This window comes from Schistocerca gregaria, chromosome 3 (genome assembly GCF_023897955.1).
Source record: "Schistocerca gregaria isolate iqSchGreg1 chromosome 3, iqSchGreg1.2, whole genome shotgun sequence".
Classification (NCBI taxonomy): domain Eukaryota; kingdom Metazoa; phylum Arthropoda; class Insecta; order Orthoptera; family Acrididae; genus Schistocerca; species Schistocerca gregaria.
The window spans coordinates 169,728,282-169,754,414 of record NC_064922.1 but is presented as its reverse complement, the minus strand read 5'-3'; the positions used below and the strand labels follow the sequence as shown (position 1 = coordinate 169,754,414).

General features: G+C 40.6%; 1 protein-coding gene across 1 annotated transcript in view; it reads left to right on the top strand.

Moving 5' to 3' along the window:
• LOC126355750 (odorant receptor 43a-like) overlaps positions 1-26,133 on the top strand; it is a 54,020-nt gene that overhangs the window by 16,726 nt on the left and 11,161 nt on the right. The window contains exons 3-4 of the mRNA XM_050006140.1: positions 3,154-3,267; positions 20,702-20,857. Coding sequence (XP_049862097.1) covers positions 3,154-3,267; positions 20,702-20,857 — 270 coding nt within the window. The remainder of the gene's footprint in view (positions 1-3,153; positions 3,268-20,701; positions 20,858-26,133) is intronic.

The window sequence follows — 26,133 nt, the reverse complement described above, 5'->3', positions numbered from 1 at the left end:
ATGTCTGACGAGATCCCTGTCTGTCGATTATCGTAGCCATGTCATGCTTTGCTAATGCTCATGAAAACTATCGCAGCTCGAGATATTACTCCAGTTACGTACTGACTTTCGTGTGAAAAACATCCATTGCATTTAAATGATCGATAACTGACTGGTTCCTGTACGCTGAAATGTCTATCGACACGACCATTTCTCTGTTTTGCTTTTATGCTAACATCCGGACATGTTGTTCTTACTACAATATAATATTTATTTACGGTACAGACGCAATAACAAAACCTGATATACCAAAGTTAACTGGAAGACAGAGGTTCACCTAGCTCACTGTATAAGAGCGTTTGTAAGGAACTGCTTCATTGGCCTAACCTGTCTCATGTGATACGTGACGATGTGCACAGATCGCACGGAATCATTTTCGTTACATTACATATCGGATACTGTGCTATTCCAGACAATACAGTGTGTCACAGTACTTCAATAAGAAAACTCTAAATCAAATGTGAGGTTATATTTTATTTACTATTGAATTAATTAATATATCTACATTAAATCATTAACTACCTCACAGGAAGTTTTCAGGATCAACTTTGGCGTCTAAGAAGTCAATGAATTCCATGCATCAGAAAATTATTTTGTCACGTAAGTTTTTGTAGTAAGGTATTTATTTTCGTTTTTCAGTTTCACCCATTTTCTTCTTACAACCCAGTTCAATCAAATAATTCTATTAAATGATTTCGTAACAAAAGGATTGGCAAACCCTGGGAGACACTGCCTGAAGTAGTAATCATTTTAATTTATGGTTCAATCTGCGCTTCAGGCAACGACAACGTCATTTCCCATCCATTGTGACTCAAAAGTAATGGTATAATTAGTGCTGTTTTTACGTGCAACAGCTTCAGACAGAAGTGCAGCTCGTGCTGAACTCTCTCACTACCAATACGACTGTTTGCTGTCGACTTGTGATATATAATTTTTAGGAATGTTAGATTAGTAATATGTCAGGTATGTCGCCACATAAGTTAGAGTGAAATATGGTTATTTTGTTTACAAAATAAATGCGTAATCAGTTCTCTATGATTCTGTAAGTTAATGAATTGTACCAAAAAACAAAACTTTTCAGGTACTGAATCTCTTAATATTTAACCCTGGAGCATACAATGGATCACAAAGGTAAGTATTTCAACTATTGTTCAGATGAACATTCCTGTACTTGTAACTTACGAAACTTGCCACTGAAGCGGTGTTGGAATTGGTCAAGAATTTTACAATCCGCGCACAGGGTTTCCACTCACACATATTTTCAGGTCCACTGAATCATCTAAATCATATTTATAATCAAAGTGTACTGGCAACAAACGTAGTCCATTGTTGCGCAGACGCTATCCCACAGTCGAACTCCCATTAGACCGTATAACCTGGAGTCGCATATGAGACGCTGCTACGTTTTTCCTGTCCCCTGGAGTCCAGTGAATCCTTGCACACGCACCTGGGCAGTGCTTGCTGGTACGAAAAACGCATTCACCAACATGTGAATGGCACTTGTTCATTTTCGAATACTTTTCGTGTGGCCATATTCAGTGACATAAGAGTTACTATCATATACGAATAATTCCAAAAGAAAGCACTGTTCACACTTTGGCGTTTTAATCATCTCACCTTTGATTAAATCACCACTCATTACTTACACAGGACAAGGAACATAATGGTTAGAGATGGTGAAAGATAACTGTGCAATGGAAGCAGAAAATAAGGCGAGAAGATCGAAATAATACTTTAAGAAACTTTATAGTTACCCAGACGAAAATAGGCTGATTGAAAATAAGAATCCGATGCAAGAAAACTGTAGGGGAGATGCAGTATAGTATTTATGACTTTCAACATTCTTTCCGCAATCTGAAAAGGAACAAATTCTTCACTTATTAATAATGCCAGCGAAAACTAATGTGTGCGTCAGGTCAAGGGCCGTGATAAGAACCATTGTAAGTTCATGTATGAAATTTATGTAACTGCGGAAATTTCATCAAATTCTTTTAAGGAATTTAATTATCATACCTCCACAGGAAGAACGTCAAAATTACCGAACAATCTTCTAATTTCATATTCAAGTACCACTTTATCGAGGAATAGAAGAGATAAACAGAAAAGAGAGAACCAATTCGGTATTAACTGAAGTGATCCACGCTGGAAGTGATTTTCGCACTATATAATAACGAAAGAGTTTAGAAAACTGCAAGGAAAGATAGATAACTTTCGTATATTTGGAGAAGATTTCTGATAGCAAGGATTCGAATAAAATGCTTCCCATTCTTATGTAGTATGGAATCAACTACAGGGAAACAAGGGTAAACCATTGCCATTATGTAAAGGGTACTGGAGTAGTCAGCACTGACGGAAGGATACAAGAGTACAAAATGAGGAAAGATGGAAGGCGGTACTGCTTGTTTTCATCCTTCTTGTTTGATCAGCACATTGACGAGATGATGGGGAAGTAAAGAACTTTCTCGATGCGGGAGTAGTTTCTAACAGACCGAAAATCAGTGTTGTGCAATTAGTTGATGAGTTAGCAATGATTATCTAAAGCGAATAAGAATTGAGTTAATTGAGTTAGGTGCTTAATGAAATGAAATGTGTTACAGATGATTACTTTATACGCACAAAAATAAAAGTGAAATTAGGATGGCGGGAATGAGAAACAGAATGAAATTAGCCTAAGCATTGATGAGCGAAACAACATTATTTTCAATCTACTATCGCACGACGTTCATAAAAAAAAAAAAAAAAATGGTTCAAATGGCTCTGAGCACTATGGGACTCAACTGATGTGGTCATTAGTCCCCTAGAACTTAGAACTACTTAAACCTAACTAACCTAAGGACATCACACACATCCATGCCCGAGGCAGGATTCGAACCTGCGACCGTTCCGGACTACGCGCCTAGAACCGCGAGACCACCGCGGCCGGCACGTTCATCAAATTAAAATTTACGCAGGTACAAATTTTATGTTGATTCAAATTTCATAATAAATGTGTCGTATCGAGAGGGTTTCCTAACAGAGCTGTTGCTGAAGGGCAACGATTTTCTCTGGTAACAATTTTGTGCTGATTCACAGTTCATAATAAAGCTGTTGTGTCAAGGGCTTTTTTTTTAACAGCTGTTGCAGAAGGACAATGACTCGACAACGCTTTTCAAGGTGTTGTTCACGCTGCCGATTTATCTGTATGAGACTGGACTTTACTGCGTGTTTGGTCAAATCATTATCGACCAGGTAAGTGCAGCCAGAGATATGATAATCTTTGATATATCAGTGTAAGTGTGCACCAGTGGTCTCTATACTATTTTGATATCGAACATCGGCTGTCTGATCGCGCCCGCCATAGAAGCTTCTATTTTGTTTCCCGCCATAGAAGCTTCTATTTTGTTTCTTGCCAAACTATAACATGACTGCTAGGAAATGTTACTGGAACACTCCCAAATCAGCCTATTATATCACATGTTAACATAAAGTTCAAAATAAACAATCAGTCTGCAATTCTTTGTGACTTTCAGTCCGATGAAAATTTGTCTGCCACACTACAACATGGCTGACGATGCAAAGACTTGAATCTGCAGACACGCTACAGTTCTATACTCAGAGACCAGACTTCTATATCCAGTTTGTATAGGGATCACTGGTGTGCGCCAAAGTCCATGGAGCTAAGAAACCAAACTGTATGTTGTTTTGAAGCATGGTGGGCGGGGCTTGCTGCCATCAAAACATTAGCAGACTACTATTTACGACTGTTTATTGTCCATTATTTCTGTCGTGTGCATGCAGCAGCTGTTTTAAACATTAAAAATTGCAGCGCTTTCATGAATACCAAAGTGTCAGGAAGGAAATTTCGAACGTTTTTCTGTTCTGAAATGCATATTTGCTCTAGTAATTTGACATATTTAGCCTCGTTAATGTAATTTGTGGTTTGATGATGTATCTTGAATAACCATGGAGAGATGGAAATGATACGAAATGTATGCTTCTGTAATCTATTTAATTCCTCTTTTACTATATTTGTATCTGTAGCAAATGAAGCTGTAACTCCGAAACTGATGCTTGTCTGCTTACTGGTATTTCTCCTTGTTCCTTACACTTTGAACTTTCAGCTAGTACGCACATCATTTTTAATGTTCATGTTTGCAAAAACTTACCCACGTGTTCTTTGCTAGCTCATAAACGTGTGCAATGAGGTTGGACACACCTTGTTCTTGACAAATAAATAAACGATTGTTGAAAGTCAAAGAAACAGAACAGCATAGAGGTGTACCTTCATACAGAATAGAGTTCTTGTTTAATTAGATTGTCAGTACATTAGTTTCACTGTATTTTGCACATCTTGGTTCAAATGGCTCTGAGCACTATGTGACTTAACTGCTGAGGTCATAAGTCCCCTAGAACTTAGAACTACTTAAGCCTAACTAACCTAAGGACGTCACACATATCCATGCGCGAGGCAGGATACGAACCTGCGAACGTAGCGGTCGCACGGTTCCAGTCTGTAGCGCCTAGAACCAATCGGTCACCCCGGCCGGCTTGCACATCTTCTCACTTTCAAATCTTACCTACGTTGTGACATTCAGTGTTTGACCAATAATAACATTTTATAACGTAAAAAAAGATGTAGCTTTTCAAGCATGTTCCATCATTGTGAAATACTATAAATGTGATTAAGGAGATGGTTTCAGACTCATACCCTGTGGAATGAATATTTTGCTTTAACTTGTATGTAAATCATTTTTTTAAAATAATCATAGCCGAATCTGTGTAACATATAAGCCTATCTTTTCAACAGTAACCTGTTTGCTTCTTTGTCCAGAATATTTCTAGCCACTTAACTCTCTCAGACTCTTATCAGTTTTTCACGTATAACCAAATATTTCACAATTGTAATGTACGTCTACTCTGATCATTTGTTTCATTTTACTTTTTAATTTCATTTTGCTCCATACCACAGTTTGTGATATACCAATAAGTAATTAGTTTCATATTCAGTGTATCATTTGCACGATAAATCTTAATGACGTGGAAAAAGTCATTTGATATTAACATCAATATTTTTCTAAATATGCCTCGAAACTGATCATTTATCAGTTTTTTGTTTTGTAATTAAAGACAAGCAGATTTTAGTCAGTAATTCCTAGGCATCAGCATTTATACATTAAATAATACTAGGTGCTACAGTAAACCAATGAGACTGATGTGAAAAAAATGTTGCTTACCGTTTTAGTCAAGTTTAGTGTTGTCTCCTTCAAAGTAGTTCCCTTCTGATTGCACACACTTTTCCCAGCGCTTCTGCCATTGATGGTAACATTTCTGGAACTCATCTTCTGTAATATCCTCCAAGACCCTCTTCAAAGCATTTTGGACATCTTGTGTTATTTGAAAATGGTGTCCCTTGACCGCCGTTTTGACTCTTGGAAATAGAAAAAAAGTCGTATGGAGCGATATGTGGTGAACAAGGTGGCTATGGTAATACTGAAATTTGTTTTGAGGTTAAAAATTTATGTACTGACAGAGCAGTATGGGATGGCGCATTATCATGATGCAGAATCCAATTATTATTAGACGAACTGTTTATCGATTGATGTTCAGTTCTTCTGCAATCATTTTCACGGATAATCTTCTATCAGATTGTACGAGTTCAAGCACCCTGGCCAAGTTGACATTCGTCCATGAGGTTGATGGTCGTCCACTGCGGTCTTCATCTTCAACATTCGTTCTGCCTTCACTAAACATTTTATGGCAACGAAAAACTTGAGCTCTTGACATACCCTCCTCTCCAAAATCCTTCTGAAGCTTACTGTAAGTTGTCGTCGCGTTTTCGCTCAATTTAACACAAAAAGAAATGGCATACTGTTGTGCGATATTATGTGGTTCCATTTCTGTGACAAGAGACACAAACACTTGTTAAGTATTACAGTACAACTCACGACTGAGCAGTTGCATCGATGTGCCGCTTGGACTAGAAGCAGCTTATAGTCCAAGGTCAAAGAAATCGTGCCTACGCAAGCCTGAAGGGTTTCCACATCTTGCAAAGAAAATCAGTCTCATTACTTTACTGTCGCACCTCGTAGACAGACTTCTGCAGAACAGAAGGAGTTGTCAAGTAGAAAAGTTTTCAAATTAGTTACAAATTTTATATTTAAATGGAACGGAGATCACTGCTGTCAGATACAGCGGGACACTAAGCGGAATCAGCGGCGCCAAGCGGAAATGTGTACCAGATCGGGATACGAACCCAGAATCTCCTGCTTACCTGGCAGGTGCGGTAACCAGCTCGAAATCCGCGATCACAACTGCACGGACTATCTCGGTGCGCCTCATGGCTGGTCCACACTAGCACGGAGCGCCTCCTACCCGTAGTCATAAAATTTCAAATTTAACTTTGCTGTCTTTCAGGCATTTTATGTCATTGCATAAGTGAGCAAATGTTTTGGCTACAGTACGGCGAACCCTTGTTTGTGCTACAGACAGCCTTAATGTGGCGTAATGAATGTAATTTTTTCTGCTGATATTGTAGCTTGTGCATCACTGTTCGTGATGAAGTGCAGGGGATTATTTACTACACATTTCACAAGGGAATAACTATACTGTGAAGTGGTTACGTTCCTACTCACGCGCCGAGCAGCAGGCAGGCACGAGGAAAACTGTGTTAACGTAAGTTGTCGGGCAAAGCCTTCTTCCGAAAGGAGGCAAGGCGCAGGCACAAACACATTTATAGAATCATACTCGCAAAACTCACACACACATGACCGCTGTCTCCGGTTGCTCTAGCTAGAATCTTTTTTAAGAAAAGGAGTAAATGTGAACAATGAATAATTATTGGCGGGAGGAATGTAGGGCACGAAATGCTGCTCCAGCAATCAGCGCGGTTACGTAGTCGAGTGCTCTGCGGGGTCGAGACCGTTGATACAGTGTGGCTCGGATGTCGGAGTGTTTGCGGTTTGGAAGGCAATGAAAAAAGCAGGAAAGAAGAGAAAGAACAGACACTGAGTAGAGTAAGGCAAATCTAAAGTCAAATGACGGATATAAAACCACTACAATTGAAAGAAAAACCGCCCTCGGTTACTATTTTTAACAAATTGACTTGGTTTCAACACTGCTAGGAGTGTCTTCCTCAGAATTTAAATCAAAGATGGTCTATATTCTACAGCATGGTCACACAATTATGACTAAAAACGCACCTGGCAGACACTCTTCTGCGAAAGTACGAAATCATCGTGACAGACTGGCAGTACTTATATGTCATTTATAAAATAATAAATATGCCAAAAGGGTTGCAACCTGCACCACGCAAGTAACGAGCAGCCCTTAGTGGCTCGCCATCACAGTTTTATCCTAAATATCTTTGTGACTAATGCCCTTCTGGCATATTTATTATTTTATAAATGACGTATAAGTACTGCCAGTCTGTCACGATGATACCGTACTTATACCCTATCATACGTTTTTAGTCATAATTCTGTGACCATGTTATAGAATGTAGACCATTCTTTGATTTAAATTCTGAGGAAGACATTCCTAGCAGTGTTGAAACCAGGTTAATTTGTTAAAAACAGTGACTGAGGGCTGGTTTTCTTTCAGTTGTTACTATTCACGGTCTCTGAACGTGCAGCCATGTACAAAATTTTATAAAACCACTACGATAAAAGCAAACAATGCAACTGTAATTCACGTATACAAAAGGAAATATTGCTTGAGGTGCTCCACTTACGAGAGAAATGCGATTCCTGTAGACTTTAGACTACGATCGGCTCGAGTAGTTGGCCTACATCCGCAAGCAGATCAAGCTGTCATTTTCCATGAAACATCTGCGTCTCCACACATTCAAAGAACCCGACATGGTCGAAACAGTCACGGGCAGTCAGCGAGACGTCATGGGGCAGTATCACCGCTGTGAAGTATGAATGCGGTGAACCTAATGTTTTGGGTTACTTAAGATGGCGGACGTCGGCTTCAAGTTTGTGACGTAATCACAGCTTCCTTCTTTTTTTACCTAAATGCATAGGTCGTTGAATAAGCATACTCTGCGAATGTCTGTGGGGCTGCCTGTGTTTTATAAGACTCCCAACGGCCATCATTCCGGGACTACATGTAAGAAATGGCTCTGAGCACTATGGGACTTAACATCTGTGGTCATCAGTCCCCTAGAACTTAGAACTACTTAAACCTAACTAACCTAAGGACATCACACACATCCATGCCCGAGGCAAGATTCGAGCCTGCGACCGTAGCGGTCACGCGGTTCCAGACTGAAGAGCCTAGAACCGCCCGGCCACAGCGGCAACTGGAACCGCGTGTAAGTTGTATCTCAGGGTTACTTCGACATTCCTGGTTACAAACCTTATGCCACTGATTGTAACACGAAACTACAAGAACAACAGAATACTGCAATATTTCATTAGGTGATCCAAGCGTAACTCGAATAATTCCTACATTTGCAAATTATCTAGTGAGTTTGTTCCTGCAAATGTTAACAAAAAGTCACGGCTAACTTACTAAATTAACATTGTTCCTGAAATTCATTATCCGTCACGTTATAAAAGACTGCTGCGAATACATAGAAAGAAAGGTTCTTTTGCCGGCCGCGGTGGTCTAGCGGTTCTAGGCGCTCAGTCCGGAACCGCGCGACTGCTACGGTCGCAGGTTCGAATCCTGCCTCGGGCATGGATGTGTGCGGTGTCCTTAGGTTAGTTAGGTTTAAGTAGTTCTAAGTTCTAGGGGACTGATGACCACAGATGTTAAGTCCCATAGTGCTCAGAGCCATTTGAACCATTGTTTTGAAAGGTTCTTTATCATTTAGCTACAATATAGCAGCTCAGCAACTGGAAACAGTTAAATCCATAAATTATCTGGGAGTAGGAATTAGGAGTGATCTAAAATGGAATGAACATATAAAATTAATCGTCGGTAAAATAGATGCCAGACTGAGATTCATTGGAAGAATCCTAAGGAAATGCAGTCCGAAAACAAAGGAAGTGGGTTACAGTACATTTGTTCGCCCACTGCTTGAATACTGATCTCCGGTGCGGGATCCGTACTAGATAGGGTTGATGAGATAGAGAAGATACAAAGGAGAGCAGCGCGCTTCGTTACGTGATCATTTAGTAATCGCGAAAGCGTTACGAAGATGATAGACTCCAGTGGAAGACTCTGCACGAGAGACGCTCAGAAGCTCCGTACGGGCTTTTGTTGAAGTTTCGAGAACATACCTTCACCGAGGAGTCAAGCAGTATATTGCTCCCTCCTACGTATATCTCACGAAAAGACCATGAGGATAATCAGAGAGATTAGAGCCCACACCGAGGCATACCGACAATCTTTCTTTCCACGAACGATACGAGACTGGAATAGCGGGGAGAACCGATACAGGTGGCTTGCGCAGTATAGATTTAGATGTAGACGTAGACTCGCTGTTGTCAAAATTGACACATGTAGTACACATAAGTCTTCTTGAAAACACGACATTTGATGAAAATATGCTGTCACATTTGCAGTGCATGTCTCTATGCCGCCAGGTACGTAGTTTGTAGTTGCATTTCGCTGTGTGCTGAGAAGTGCTGTTGCATATATTAAAATTAGTTTCTACTTAAGGAATGCTTACGTAGTTCCTTCATAGTGTTTATCAGCAGTAGTGGACCGCGTGGTTAGGGGCGCCATGTCACGGATTGCGGAGGTTCGAGTGCTCCCTCGGGCTTGGGTGTGTGTATGTTGTTCTTAGCGTAAGTTAGTGTAAGTAGTGTTTAAGTCTATGGACCGATGACCTGAGCAGTTTGGTCCCTTAGGAATTCACACACACACATTCAGCAGTAGTGGCACATTTGAACAAGGGATATCAGTTTTGTTCAAGAGGCATGTAAGAGGGTGATTTGAAAAGTTCTCGAAATCACCACGAGAGGTAGCGCTGGCGCAACAAGCTGTTCACATGATATTAATTGGACTGTTGCCCATAAACGCGTGCCACGTCAGTGCTCTTGGAAGAGAGCTGTGGCGGAGACGTGGCTCTGTTGTTCCTCTGTAGTGATTTGCGAAGATGGAAAACTCGAGTTTCTAGCAGTGATTAACTACTTCGTAAAGAAAGGTATGAAAGCAAAGGACATTCACGCCGATTTCTAGAATACACTGGCGGACTCTGCTCCTTCATATTCAACTGTTGCCAAGTGTACAGATGAATTTAAATTTGGTCGGGAGACCTTAGATGACGACCAGCGCAGTGGTCGGCCAAAATGTGTCACTACTCCAGAAACCATTGCAAAAGGGTACAAAACGGTCATGGAGGATCGCCAATTGAAAGTCCGCGAAATTGCTCACGCTTGACAGATGTCATCTGAAAGGATAGATCACATTTCAACTAAAGAATTAGAAATGAAAAAATGGTTGCCGTGACTCTTGACGCTGGATCAAAAACGCCTGAGAATGGACATATCGGAACAATGTTTGGCCCTATTTAGGAGAAAAGAAAAAGATTTTTTGCGCCGGTTTGTGACCGAAGATGAAACTTGGGTGCACTACTATACCCCAGAGACAAAAAAACAATAATCAAAGTAATGGAAACATGTTGATTCTCTGCCACCAAAGGGAGCAACAATTCCTTCTGCGGGAAAGGTCATGGCATCAGTGTTCCGCCTCGAACGGCTCTGAGTATTATGGGGCTCAACTTCTGAGGCCATCACTCCCCTAGAACTTAAACCCAACTAACCTAAGGACATCACACACATCCATGACCGAGGCAGGATTCGATCCTGCGACCGTAGCGGTCGCGCGGTTCCAGACTGTAACGCCTAGAACCGCTCGGCCACTCCGGCCAGCAGTGTTCAGGAATGCAAAGGAGATTCTGTTTGTAGATTATCTCCCCACTGGGTAAACAATTATTGGAGGATACTGTGCTAACCTCCTGAACACACTGCAACAAAAGATACGCGAAAAAAGCCAGGTTTAGCAAGTAAGAAAGTCATCTTCCATCAAGACAATTAGCACCCGCAGGTATGTGCTGTCGCCATGGCAAAATTACACGAACTAAGTTATCAATAGTTGCCACACCCGCCTTAGTCACCTTGTATGGCTCCGTCAGACTTCCATCTCTTCCCACAACGGAAAATTTTTCTGGGTTGACGAAGATTCACTTCAAACGAAGAATTGACAACCGGAATTGATAACTACTTGGAGGCCTGGAAGAAACTCATTTTCGAGATGGGATCAAGGCACTGGAACATTGTTGGACCAAGTGCATTGATCTACAACGAGGCTACATTGAAAAATAAAAAAAGTTTCAGTGATGTAAGTACTTTTTTTCTATTCCGTTCCTAGAACTTTTCAAACCACCCGCGTATATTATTTGGGATATTTCATTTTACCAGCTAATGTACTCAGAGACTTGGCTAATACAGTAGCGTGTAGCTAATTTACCAATTTTTACTGCAACCCATCGCACTGTTGTGTACGACCACGAAATGAGTTGGTGAAGCATTAGTGAAAGTAAAGCAAATCAATTTTTAATAAGGCTGCCAATCTCCCAGTTTTAAAAAGGCACAGTTTTTGTACTGGTTTTGGAACAGAACATTTTATTCTTCTCCAGGACCTGGAACGTCGAATGTAATATTTTACATGGGTGCATACTGAGACAGTATTTTCTGTTGCATTTTAGCGACACTTCTTAGCACCCATTTTGTAACTAGACAAGAATAAATGTACAAGGATCTTTGGACTAAACCGTCAGATAGCTGCAGTTGGACACTCATTTCAGGCAGATATCACTCAAACCCAGATCAGGATTCCTGCCGCCACCTCTCTGTGTTAGTAATCTTATGTAGTCACCGAAGATAAATAAATTGTAACCAAAATCGTTAGTGACATAAGTGGTTTGGCATAAGCACACATGACAGTGTCATTTCAGAATCAAACAGGAGTACATGCACAAATCCTTGACCAAAGAAAGACAGGGATCACACTTTCAACAAAACACCTCACTACAACAGTTTTCGGTCATTAGGGAATTCTCAACTATTCAGCGATCAAAGCCAGCATCATCATCAACCATTTGGCGTATCCCGCAGGTGCAAGCCCTCCTCTAGACTTTTGACATGCAGCTACACGCTCCTATAGTGCCCCTGCAGGCTCTACAACGCAATCCACCCACCTTCCGTTACGTACGCGGCTCGTTGTCTTGCGGTAGCGTTCTCGCTTCCCGTGCAGGGGGTCCCGGGGTCGATTCCCGGCGGGGTCAGGGATTTTCTCTGCCTCGAGATGACTGGGTGTTGTGTGTCTTTCATCATCATTTCACCTTCAATCACTCGCAAGTCGCCGTAGCGGCGTTAAATATCTTGTGGAGCGGCGACCGAACCGTCCCGCGAGGGGTCTCCCGGCCACCAATGCCGTACGCTCGTTATTGATTACCTTCCATTATGTCGTCGTCTTGGTCTTTCTTATCTCTTTACACTAAGGTGACAAAAAGTCATGGGATAGCGATATGTGCATATACAGATGGTGGCAGTATCACGTACACAAGGTATAAAAGGGCTGTGCACAGGTTTCTCACGTGATGGTTGTCACATGACGGGAACTAACAGCCTTTGACCGGGAAATGGTAGTTGGAGCTAGACACATGGGACATTCCGTTTCGTAAATCGTTATGGAATTCAACATTCCGCGATCCACGGTGTCAAGAGCTTGCCGAATATATTTAATTTCAGGCATTACCTCTCACCGCGGACAATGCAGTGGCTCACGGCCTTCACTTGACGACCGAGAGCAGCGCCGTTGGCGGTGTCAGTGCTAATAGACAAGCAACACGGCGTGAAATAATTGCAAACATCAATGTGGAAGGTACGACGAACGTATCCGTTAGGACAGTGCAGAGAAATATGGCGTTGTGGGCCATGGTAGCACAGGACTGACACGAGAGCCTTTGTTAACAGCACGGGACTGGCTGGAGTGTCTCTCATGGGCTTGTGACCCTATTGGTTGGGCCCTAAATGATTGGAAAACCGTGGCCTGGTCAGACGAGTCCAGATTTCAGTTGGTAAAAGCTGATGGTAGAGTTCGAGTGTGGAGCAGACCTCACAAAGCCGTAGTTCCAAGTTGTCAGCAAGGCACTGTGCAAGCTGGTGGTGGCTTCATAATGGTGTGGACTGTGTGTAGATGGAATGGGGTGGGTTCACTGGTCAAACTGAACCCATCATTGACTGGAAATGGTTATTTTCGGTTACTTGAAGACCTTTTGCAGCCATTTATGGTCTTCATGTTCCCAAACAACAACGGAATTTTTATGGATGGCAATGCGTCATGTCACTGGGTTGTTTGTGATTGGTTTGAAGAACATTCTGATGAATCCCATCGAACTTTTATGGGATATAATAGAGAGGTCAGTCCATGCACACAATCCTGCGCTGCCAACACTTCTGCACTTATGGACTGCTATAGAGGCAGCATGACTCAATATTTCTGCAGGACACATACAACGACTTGTTAAGTCCACGCCACACGAGTTGCTGCACTACACTGGAAGGAGGTCCGACACGATACTAGAATTTACCCCATGACTTTTTTTTACCTCAGTGTAAATCTGGAAAATCGCCTCCCTGGTCTATCTACCATCCATTCGCCTGCATACTTCTCGTGCCCACCTCCATTTCATCTTCACTACAGTCATGATTGTGTCTGACGCTCCAGTCTGTTCCCTGACGCTTTTCTCTGTTTGCCTATCTCTCCTAATAATTTCCGACATCCTGTTCTCTGATGCTTGCTGAGAAACACTCAGTTCTTTCAACACGTCTCTCTATAGTCTGTACTGTTTAGTTTACCAAAAACATTCCATTCGATTTTCCTCTCCCGTTTTTCTCTTTCTCTGCCTTCTTTAGTTACCAAAAAATACAAAATATCGGGTAAATTGGTTTTGTACCTTAATTGTTCTTTTCCTTTTCGAGGTGTTGGTTACATAATATATTGCCAGACAAACAAAGTGAAGCACCCAAGAGGGGGGGAAGAAACAAAATGAAACTTCACAGGTTTGTAGACTATGTGGTGTTGTTTCAGCGATTACTAAATCGAGTCAGATTTGCAAAGAACTTGGCAGTAGGAGCCCAGTTATCAGTATCAAGGTTGCGCTTCCTCTGGTATGGATGCAAACGCTGACTCTGTTTGGAAGGGTGTCGTGTAGTCGTTATATCCTCTCCTGATACAAGCTGTCCTACAACTGTTGTTAACAGGCCCTTAATATTCCGGATACTGCCACTGGAATGAAGTGGCGTCTGAGCTGGTGTCGCACATATTTTGTGGGGACACACCTCGGGATCTTGCTGGCCACAGTATTACCTTAACAAAATGTAGTGTAGTTGCAGTTTTATTCGTGCTAGGGAAAGATATAAATTTTGCATCGACTCCCAAGCGTTTGGCAGTGATTGATTTTACTAGCTATAATGAACAGGCTATTTTTAAACTATCTCGTGATGTTGCAGAGGATGCTAGGAGGGTGTGTGTTGACAGGGGCAAATCCACCAAAAACTGATATCACTTAGAGTTGATCCAGGTATTGTCATTTTACCTGCGGATAAGGCCAATGCTACCATTGTTTTGGACAAACAGCGGTTGTCGGCGATGTCACCAGCCTGCATTCCCGTAAGTTAAGTAATCAACGGGAATGCAGCTTGGTGACATCGCCGACAACCGCAGATTTTTCGACGGAAGCACGCCCTGGCATTTTCAAGGCAAAACTGCAGCAACTAAGCGCTGTCCAAGCGAATTTAAAAACTCAGTTTTCACAGAGACTCCAGAAAGATAACACTCACTCACACTTGCTATTTTTCAACAGTAAAGCGCTTGTAACTTGTCCACACGTTCAAATGATGCAGTGTTTACTGTCTGATTCAGAGTATCATTGGATCGATGTTGACCCCTCGAAAAGTTTTAAGAGAAAGACTAACAGCCTCCTGAAGAAAAGTTACTTATCACAAGAGACTATCAAGAGTCTCAGTTCTTAATTGTGCTGTTCTCCTTGGTTTATGGCCTCCCGAAAGCCCACGGGGAACGTGTGCCTCTTCGTCCGATTGTGAGTAACTTTGTTACTCCGACATATCGAGTGTGGATCTTGCTACTGTGTTAAGCCTATAGTAAGTCGGTGGCAACTCCACACTAAGAAGTTGGCGGATTTCTTACGCCGATTAGATGGAGTACGTTTGAATAACTGATATTCTAGTAAGATTTTATGTTGTCTCTCTCTCTTCACTCGGATTCCCCTGTCTGATTCGTTACGGTTCACTGAGGTTAGGTTTGCTGCTGAGTTATTGAACATATTTCTACATGTGTTGACTGCCACTTACTTTTTGTTCAATGTCTAGTACTAGGAGCAGACAAATAGGAGTTGCGATGAGAAACCTGTTGTCACCTATTATTATCTGTGGCTGTGGAACTGGCGTGTTTTTTCATATACGGGGGTGGCTCAAATGGAAACCTTAAATTTGTAATAACAATTCGAAATTTCGCGCCGTTATCCTGTAATTTGGTAAGCATGCTACAAACAGCGTGCAGAATGGCATGTAGGTGGCAGCTTGGTTCAGATGCACACATACCGTCAAAGTATCAGTATAAATGTGGCGGTCCCACTTACGACTTGCACCAGGGCAGAATAGCGTTCTGTTATTCGGTTTTTGCGTAGGGAAGATGTGAAACCTATTGAAACTCATCGACGAATGAAGGTTCGGTACGGTGATGCATGTCTGTCACAACAGCAGGTCTACTAATGGAGTAGTAAGTTCGCAAATGGTGTGACTTCAGTGGAACATGCTCCTCGTCCAGGTCAGGCACAACGAGTTGTGACTCCACAGAACATTGCAGCAGTTGAAGCCATAGTGAAGGAAAACCGCCGAGTGACACTAAATAACATTGCAGCATGTTTACAGATTAGTCATGGGTCAGAACACCACATTGTGCATGATGTGCTCCAGTTTCACAAAGTGTCTGCAAGATGGGCGCCACAGGAGCTGACTCCTGGAATGAGAGAACGACGAGTTGATGCTTGTGAAGAACTTCTTCGGCGCTTTGAACGAGAAGGTGATGGCTTCCTTGCAAGAATGGTTACTGGGGACGAAACCTGGGTTAACTTCCACCAACCTGAAACGAAGAGAGTGAGCAAGGAATGGCGCCATTCCTCATCACCAAAACCAAAGAAGTTTCGAACAGAACCATCAGCAGGGAAGATTATGCTGACTCTCTTTTGGAACGAAAAAGGCGTGATTTTGGAGCATTACATGCCTAAAGGGACCACTGTCACCAGTGCATCATACACAGATCTCTTAAAAAATCATCTGCGGCCTGCAATCAAATCAAAGCGACTTGGATTGCTGTCAGCAGGTGTCCCTTTTGCAACATGACAGTGCAAGGCCCAACACTACCCGTACAACAGTTGCAACAATCACAGACCTACATTTTGAGTGTCTTCCTCATGCACCATACTCACCAGACCCCGCCCCAAGTGATTTCCATATGTTTGGACTACTCAAAGGCGCAGTGGGAGGAAAGAAGTTCCGTTCTGATGAAGAGGTACACCATGCGGTGCGTGAGTGGTTGCGCGGACTACCAAAAGATTTTTTTCTAAAGGAATTTATGCGCTTTGGAAGGGCTGGAGGACTTGCATTGAGCGTGTGGTAGATTATGTTGAAAAGTGATATAGCTTTGTACCACTTCTGCACAATAAATAACATTTAAAAATATTTAAGTTTTTCATTTGACTCACCCTCGTATGTAGACAATACTTCTATTATTTGGCCTCATGTCAGTGACAATGTGAACAGCTCCTTAGAACACCCGAATTCAGTCCACCCGAACATTCGTTTCACTATGGTGGCAGGAAAGGATGGCTGTCGCCCTTACCTAGATGTGCTGTCTAAGAGGAAGATGGATGGTACGTTGGAACGTGTCGTTTATAGGTAGCTGACTTGTATCTGCAGGCTGACAGTTGTGACGACCCGGCTCAACGTAAAGGAATACTTCGTACGTTGGTTCACAGGGCCCATGTCATCTCGCACGCTGAGAGTTTGTCAGCTGAGTTAGATCATCTCGAAGTCACCTTTCGACAGAATAGTTATAGTGAAAGACAAATTATATGTGCGTTGCGCCATCGACCAATTGAGTGACCAGGTGAGCGATGATAATACCTAGGTAGATCCAAAGTCTACGGCCTGTTTGGCTTACTCAGGGAGCATTTCGAACAGGATTAGTCGTATTTTGCGGAAATATGATGTGATGTGTGTTTTGCGACCACCATATAAGGCCAGGATACTTTTAGGTTCCGTATAGGATGACCTTTGTTTGTATAAGGTGGGTGTCTATCGTAATCCATGCAGCTGTGATCTAAGATGTATTGGTCATACTATCAAGACCGTGGAGGACCGGTGTACTGAGCACAAGCGTCACACACGCCTACAACAAAAGAGCAAATCCGCCATAGCAGAACATTGTCTTGGAACCGATCATCCTTTGTAATATAACAACACCTAGATTCTGGCATGCATTTCTAGCTAATGAGATAGTGTTATTAAGAAAGATGTTGAAATTAAGTTAACAAGTAACCTTATAAACAGAGATAACGGTTTTTGTTTGAATTCTGCATGAAATCCTGCTCTCTAATTTGTCAGAAACAGAGGCGCATAGTTTATGGTACCTCGTTCGTTGATTATTAGTTTCACTATCGATTGCTTCTGATGGCGGTCACCATTTGTTTGTGATACGTGAGACGACGTTCATAGTTGAGGGTGTAGCGTCGGCACCATCTGATACGATTACATTCTACTGCGACCTCTCCTGGTACGTGCTTCGAAATACAGCTCAATAGCACTCCTGCTTCCGACTACACCACATAGCGTATTTCACACAGTTAAGTGAGTGTATGCCATGGAAACCGTAGTGTCTCTTCTAGTACTTCACAGTTCTCCAGCTGAAGAATCTGAAACACCCCAGTCTTATAAAACTTGAATTCCTTGCTACACTATAGAGGAGAAAGTTCATTACCAATAGTTTCCGTAATTAAATTTTCTGAAGCTACATTTTATATAATTTTTCTTTTTGCCTGGATCATGTGGCGTGAGGATAAGCGTATTTATATTTAAGATATATGGTTAGGTTACAGCTTCACACTAGGTTGGCATCTAATAAGTTATTTCCAGTACTGTCATTAAATATTTTGTAGTATTTATTTATGATATAATAAGTATGACTACTTAATTAATAGAAATACATCTCTCTCCCCCTCCCTGCCTCTCTCTCTCTCTCTCTCTCCCTAAGTCATAGGCACCTATCTTGTGAGAAAGAATACAGAATATATAACAAAACACTTGGAGTCATGTAATTAAATATACTGCTTTGCATAATTAATATATTAAATCAATGTAAACAGTTTTTAAAATTATTAGTACAATTGTTATAATTTTATATTGAAAAATTAAAATTATCTATTACATATATGTAGTATGCTTAACTATTTATTAGTACATTTCATAAAGTTAATAAATAATTGAGCAAAAATAAATTATATTACATTATTTTTTTCAAAAATAGGACTGAATAATATTACATACATTATAATGATATTTATGTAATTGTTAGAAAAATTTATCTTTGCCCAAACATCTTTTTGTCTTTACATACAAATTAGAACTTTGCTTGGTCATCTAGTGCAGAGTACACCATTCTTAAATTTTTTGAATATTCTTTTTTATTTGTTAATTTTAAAGTATAATTACTTCTTATTTATTACTACAAATATTCCTATTTCCACCAACGTTTTATTCTTGCTTATACATCCATCATTTATCACTAAGTATATGAAAGACTTGTTAAAATAAGTTTCCCTTTATGCAGTAATTTCATATGGTAATCAAGTCTGTTTGCAATTAACAAACATATTTAGCATCAAAATATTTTGTGCTATCAGACAAACGAATATTATAATTTCAACAGTTATTTATTAATTTGTAATTAAATTTTTCAACGGAAATTATAAAACTTTTTTGTGTTTTTTCCTTTCACACAAAAAAACTTATACTTTATTTACTTGTTTACATCTCTAAGTTTTCAGCAGATATTTATTGAGTTATTGTTTTCTTACTTTATAAATATGAAATATTTCAAGTGAGGTTGCTGTGTGTGATTAACACAAAATGAGTTAAATAAATTTTAATTTCAAACAGATTTTGTGGCACAAAAATATAATTTTAGGTTTATCTGATAACAATTTAATTTCTTTAATGTAAGCAATGTTGGCTCCTTGGAGTGACAAACTGGTAGTGCCTCTCACTATGACTAATTTAATTAATGGTTATTTGTAGTAGTTTCAGATTATATGAGGCAAATAAGAGCAAAGTAGATGTACTGGAAATTATTGACAAAAAGAGGTTCAATGTGTAACTTATTAGTGAAGTATTTCACTTACATTGACTTTGTTCTGTACATATCAGAATATTTTGAATATTTATTATATATCTTTGCTTTCTGTTATTTTTTAAATTTAATAGAAATAATTTTGTTAGTATTACTGAATTAGAATGTTTTGTAAATAGAGATATTTTAAGATATTTTATAAGTATTAAATTGGATTGTGAAATAATTAATTTATGTCAAAGAAAATTAATTTTTTGTGTCTTTAGCACCTTGTCTAGCTCTTATCAAAATTTCAGCATTGAACTTCTCATCTGATTGAAGCTACTTCCAATTAATACATACTTGATATGTCATAATTATTTTAGTTATATAGTAAGGTACCTAGTGCTTCAGTTAACTATTTATTCTTTAGGAGATACTTTCTAAAGTATGGCCTTAGTTTGTTTAGTTTTATGTCAAGCAGAGACAATTTATACCCATATGGAACCTGAATAAGTTTCACAGTATTATACTGAATAATGGACACAGAGTTAAATGTTAATTTTATGAGATTGGAATTGTTTGTAAGCGTACAATTGATTAAAGCTTCAATATAATAGCATAGTATAAAGTTAATCATTTCTTATTCTGTTTTAATTTTAATTTTATGTTTTATAATGTTACTGAACCAGTCACTGGTATTTTTGATTGTCTGCTGTATTTTAACCATGAGAATGTAGCACGATCATTAGTCTCTTTATTTGGGGAGCAGTCCCTTTCGAAAGGGTCTCACTAACGCCTTCACAAACAGTAATTATTCTCCCAACCTTGTGCAAAAACGAATCTCCCGTGCTTTATCTTTACAGTCTCCCACTGCCTCACAAAGTCCCACCATCCGGCCCCTCATAACTCAGTACCATCCAGGACTGCAGCAACTGAATTATATTCTTCACCAGGATTTCCGCTACCTCTCGTTGTGTCCTGAAATGAGAAATGTCCTGCCTACTATCTTTCCCACCCCTCTCACAGTGGTATTCTACCGTCCACGGAACCATCCACAGTTGGAGTGCTGACACATTATCTGCGTATCCAGTAATGCTGGCAGCTGATGGGTTATGCATGGGGATCATATCAACCAGTACCGCATCAAAGACAGCCTGAAGGTTACGCAATAAAGCGTTGAAAATGGTAGTGCCAAAATATATTAAATCATAAGGACGGCAGTAGGTGTTTTTATTTTTTGTCACGATAGTAAACGGCCGTCATCCAGAGACCTCCTGCTAAAAGGATGGACATACAAAAGAAAGTGGTGTTGTTGCAGAGCGATCGGCTGTCCAGCTCGGCCTACAGCGGCACCTGGCTGCAGGGCGACGTGCGTCTTCGGAGGGCGCTGCTGTTGCTGACGTCACGTGCCGTCCACCCCCTCACTATAACCGTGGGCAAGACCTACACGCTTTCCAGGCACACCTTTCTCCAGGTATCACTCTGTCATTATCGTCTCTTCTTGCATTGTCGCTCAAATGAAAAGTATACCCAAGTTTTCCCTGCTGCTATCATTGCAGAATGTCGACAGGATCGAGAAAGTAGAATGTGTTACAGTATACCACATGAATTGCTTCCCGTGGACCCCAAAGACAGGAGTTTCTGAGACGTGGAAAGAAGTCAACGATGTACATTTTTTTAAGTGTAGTAAAATTGACGACTTCATCCAGCAGCATCCATTTATCATCAGCTGGTTGATATAGGCCTCTTCCAAACTTCTACACACTGAATTATCATTAGCTTTGTACAACCTAATTTGCCTTGCTTGTTTTTTTATGTTGTCAGTGCATTTCTATTAGCCAGTCGTCTAGATTTTTCCTTACAACAAAGAATCCAACGTAGCACCTTCCTAGTCTATCTCCGACCATTTCATCTCGCTGTACCTCCATCCCAACCATTTCCATTTCAGTTTCGTTAAAAGTCCTCAAGTACCTGTCATATCCATTATCCATTTGTTTGTCTTTCGGTCCGCGTCTTTCCGCTAAACGCTCGAAAACTATTAGCTCTTGAACTGCTAGAGCACTTAACGTCTATATTTTATTTCTGTAAGTTATTACTAACATTATGCAACGGTTATGTTTTCCATGTAAGGCCAGTGGGGAATATACTACTAAATACGGCATTTAGTTTACCAAATGAACTTGAGCCGTTTATACCCTCCTGTTTGCTTATTTAGCAGTCCATACACATTTAATTTCAAATGGCCTAAGTACATAATAAATTCATCGATTGTTTCTATAACTTTATTACGATTCTTTATATTTTTCCTGCCGGCATACTTAGTGGTCATTGTTCTGCTCTAACTGCAATTAATTTTCTGGAGTTATCGACAAACTTTCCCTGTCTATTTCTCTTATCTTTCTGTTAAGTTCTTCCTGAACTGAAGCAAACAAAACAGCGTCGTCTGCAAATCAAAGGTGGCTCAGATAAGATCCGTTTCTGTGTATTTCTTCTCCACACAATTTTTGATAATATCGAAACGTTTCCAAGGTCGTAGTAAATTGCTTAAAGTTACTAACAATTGTAATCAGAGACTAGATAAGAAATTATTGGACAAAGATATGTGGTTCAATCTCCAGATGATCCTAAGATATTGTTCACTCATTTATATATTCTTTCCTCTCAGCCAATGATTTGTATACATCAAACATGCCGACTTGTACCGTAGTTTGGAGTCCTTGTTGAACTGTAGGTTCCTCAATAAATAGCTAGTTAATTCAGTTCAGAGGAAGGCAAGACCATACAATATCTACTTCTACGTGATGACTCTGCAATTCACGTTTAAGGGACTGGCAGAGTGTTCATCGAACCACCTTCCAGCTAATTTTCTATCGCTCCACTCTCTAACAGCACGCAGGAGACACGAACATTTAAATCTTTGTGTGCAAGCTCTGATTTTATTATGACGACTATTTCTTTTTCTGTAGGTGGGCGCCAATGAAATATTTTTACACTTGGAAGAGAAAGTTGGTGATTGAAATTTCATGAGCAGGACCTGCCGTAGCGAAAAACTGCCATCCCAGTTTGTGTATCTTATCCGTGACACTCTCTCCCCTATTTCGCCATAATACAAAACGAGCTGCCCTTGTTTGAATTTTTCCATGTTCTCTGTCAGTCCTATCGGATGTGGATCCCACACCACACAGCACTACTCCAGAAGAGGACTCACAAATGTAGTGTAGTCAGTCTCTTTATTATACTTGTTGCGCTTTCTCAGTCTTTTGCCAATAAATCATAGTCTTTAGTTATGTGTAATTGTAATACCTGATATTTAATTGAATATTAAATTTGTGTGTTTTATCGTGTAACCGAAATTTAGCGGATTCCTTTTAGTACTCATATGAATGACTTGTCACTTTTCTCTATTTACACTCAACTGGCACTTTTTGCACCATATAGATATCCTCTGTATAACATTTTGCAATTCGTTTTGATCACTGATGACTTTACCAGTCTTTAAATGACAGTATCATCTCCAAAACAAATCTAAGATGGGTACTCAGATTGTGTCCTAAATAGTTTATGTAGCTCAAGAACAGCAGAGGGCTAATAACAGTTCCTTGAGGAACGCCACATATTACTTCTATTTTACTCATTGACTTTCCCTCGATTATTACGTTCTGTGAAATCACAAATCCAGTCACACAGCAAAGACGATACTACATAGGCACGCAATTTGATTAGAAGTCGCTTTTGAAGAAAAGTGTTGAAAGCAACCCAGAAATCTAAAAATATGCAATAAATTTGACGTCTCCTGTCGATAGCACTCATTACTTCATGATGATAAAAACAAGTCGTATTTCACAAGAACGATATTTACAGAATCTTTGTTGGCTATATGTCAACAAATCGTTTTCTTCGAAGTAATTCATAATGTTCATTCATACAGTATATGTTCCAAACCCTACAGAAAATCGATGTTAGTGAAATGGGTCTGTAATTTAGCTGTTTACTCCTATTTTCTTTCTTGGGTATTGGTGTGACTAGTAGAACTTTCCACTCTTTGGGTACAGATCTTTCTACAAATGGGCAAAAAACATGTTTCAAATGGCTCTGAGCATTATGGGACTTAAGATCTGTGGTCATCAGTCCCGTGGAACTTAGAACTACTTAAACATAACTAAATTAAGAACATCACACACATCCATGCCCGAGGCAGGATTCGTACCTGCGACCGTAGTGGTCATGCGGTTTCAGACTGAAGCACCTAGAACCGCACGGCCACGCCGGCTGGCTACAAATGAGCAGTTGTATAGGATTTCTAAGTATGGAGCTATGGCATCAGCATACTCTGAAAGGAATCTGACTGGTATACAATGTGGACTGCACCTCTTGCCTTTATTAAATGTTTTAATTTGGAGCGCTACACCGAGGATACCCACTTAAAGCTACTCATGATGGGAGTTCTTCTTGATTCGAACTCTAAAATATTTACTTCGTCTTCTTTAATGAAGGAATTTCTGAAAATTTTGTTTACTAACAGTTTCCTTTAGTCACACTGTCTTCAATAACATCATAATTGTTATCGCGCAGTATAGGTACTGTTTTCATCTTGCCATGGTGTACTTTAAGCACTACCAGAATCTCTTTGCGTTTTATGCAAGATTTCGAAATAGAGTTTCGTTGTGAAAACTGTTAGATGCATCTTGCATTGAGGTTAGTGCTAAATTTCGTCTTATTAAAATTTCGTAAATCTTGGGAATTTTACGATGTTTCAATTTGGTATTCTTCTTTCGTTACTTCTGCAACCATTGTGGATCAGTATCAGTTGTCATTAATTTATTTGGTACATATTTCTCAATTGCTGTCAATGCTGTTTCTCTTAATTTAAACCACATCTGGTCTACCCTTCCATAGATCGGAAGGAGTGGAGACTGTTATCATGCGAATGTTTACCTGTTTCTTAAATAGGTGTATTTTGCATTAATTTTTGGAGGCTTTGGATATTACGATATTCAGTCTAGTTACAGTAACTTGGTGTTCCCTAAACCCTGTCTATGTCATGATTTTCCCTATTTGTTTGCTAAGAGATCAAGTATGTTTTCGAAACCATTTGCACGTCGAGAGAGCTCTTCAGCTAGCTGTTCAAAATAATTTTCTGAGGGGACCCTCAGTGTGATTTCGGAAGACGTTTTATGCCTACCATGGACTTCAAACATGCATTTCGCTAGAATGCCGTGGGTAGATTGAAGTCACCATCAACTATAATTTATAAGTGGGTATCTTTTAGGAATGAGACTCAAATTTTCTTTGAACTGTTCAGCAACTGTATCATCTGAATTGGGTCGCGGTAAAAGAAACCAGTTATTAATTTATTCCGGCTGTCAAGTATAACCTCTACCAATACTAACTCACAGAATCTCTCTACTTCGATTTCACTACTATGTAAACTACATATGATAACAATAAACATTCCACCACCGACTATATTTAATCTATAATTTCTGAACATGGGTAGACGCTTTGTACAAACTTATATCCGAACTTTTTCCGGATATAACCAGCTTTCCGCAGCTGTAATGATTTGAGATTCAGTGCTTTGCATTAGAATCTGGAGTGCTGGCTCTTTCCAACACAGCTACGACCGTTTACAACCACGATATTGACTGTTGTTATGTCTACCCTCTTCCTGTACTCGCCCTGCACCCTTTGAAACTGAAGCCCTTTCTGCACTTTCTCAAGACTCTCTAACCTTAAAAACTGCCCAGTCCCCACCACATAGCCCCTGCTAACTGTGTAACGGCTTTCTGTATGTAGTGGACTACTGACCTATGTAGCGGAAACTGGAAGCCCTCGACTTGCCCCATATGGGCACGTCGAGGAATCTGTAACCTACTACGTCACAGAACCATCTGAGCCTCTGATTCATACTCTCCACTCAGCTCTGTGCCAAAGAAACACAGTCGATTCTGTCGACAATGCTACAGATGGTGAGCTCCACCTTCATGTCACGAGCTAGACTGGCAGTCTTTACTTCAGCTAGCCACCCAAAACCAGAGTACGCTCCTCAAATCCGGAGCAACACGCACCTTTAGGTGCAATATGAGCCAGCACCTGCAGTTGGTTGCACCCTGTTTCCTCATGGCATCTCGAAGCACCTGTTCCACATCTGAAATGACTCCTTCCAGTATGTACGCAGAATGGACACTGGATTCCTTCCCCTCCTTCTCAGCCATACCCCTATTAGGCCCCATTATGCTCCTAACATTGGAGCTCCCAACTACCAGGAATCCCACTCTCTGTGAATGCCCAGACCTTGCCAGCTGAGCGGTGTTCTCTGGAACCAGGCGAGTGGCTTCATCTGCTCAGGGCTTCGTCAGTCACAGATATCAACTTAAACCTGTTCGTCAGACGAACCAGGGTGGGTTTCCTATTGGCCCCTGTAAAGTCTTTTACTACCAGCCACAACTTGGAACGACCTCCAACTTGACCACTGGTGAGGGTTCAACTTCAGTGCGGGTAGTACCCACGGCAAACACTGTAGTCGATCTGTTGGGAGACATGTGGGTCATTCAGGATGTCCCTCGGATTATCCTGTCTGCCCCACCCCTGCTCCCACAGTGATGCCCACTGGCTACAGCCTCAAGATGTGTGACCAAAGACAAAACCACCTGGAGTTGTGAGGAAAAACTCACCAGCTCAACTCGCATCTAAGTACAGCAATCACAGTTCATATCCACACTAAAGACAGCATGATAAATACACAGACAA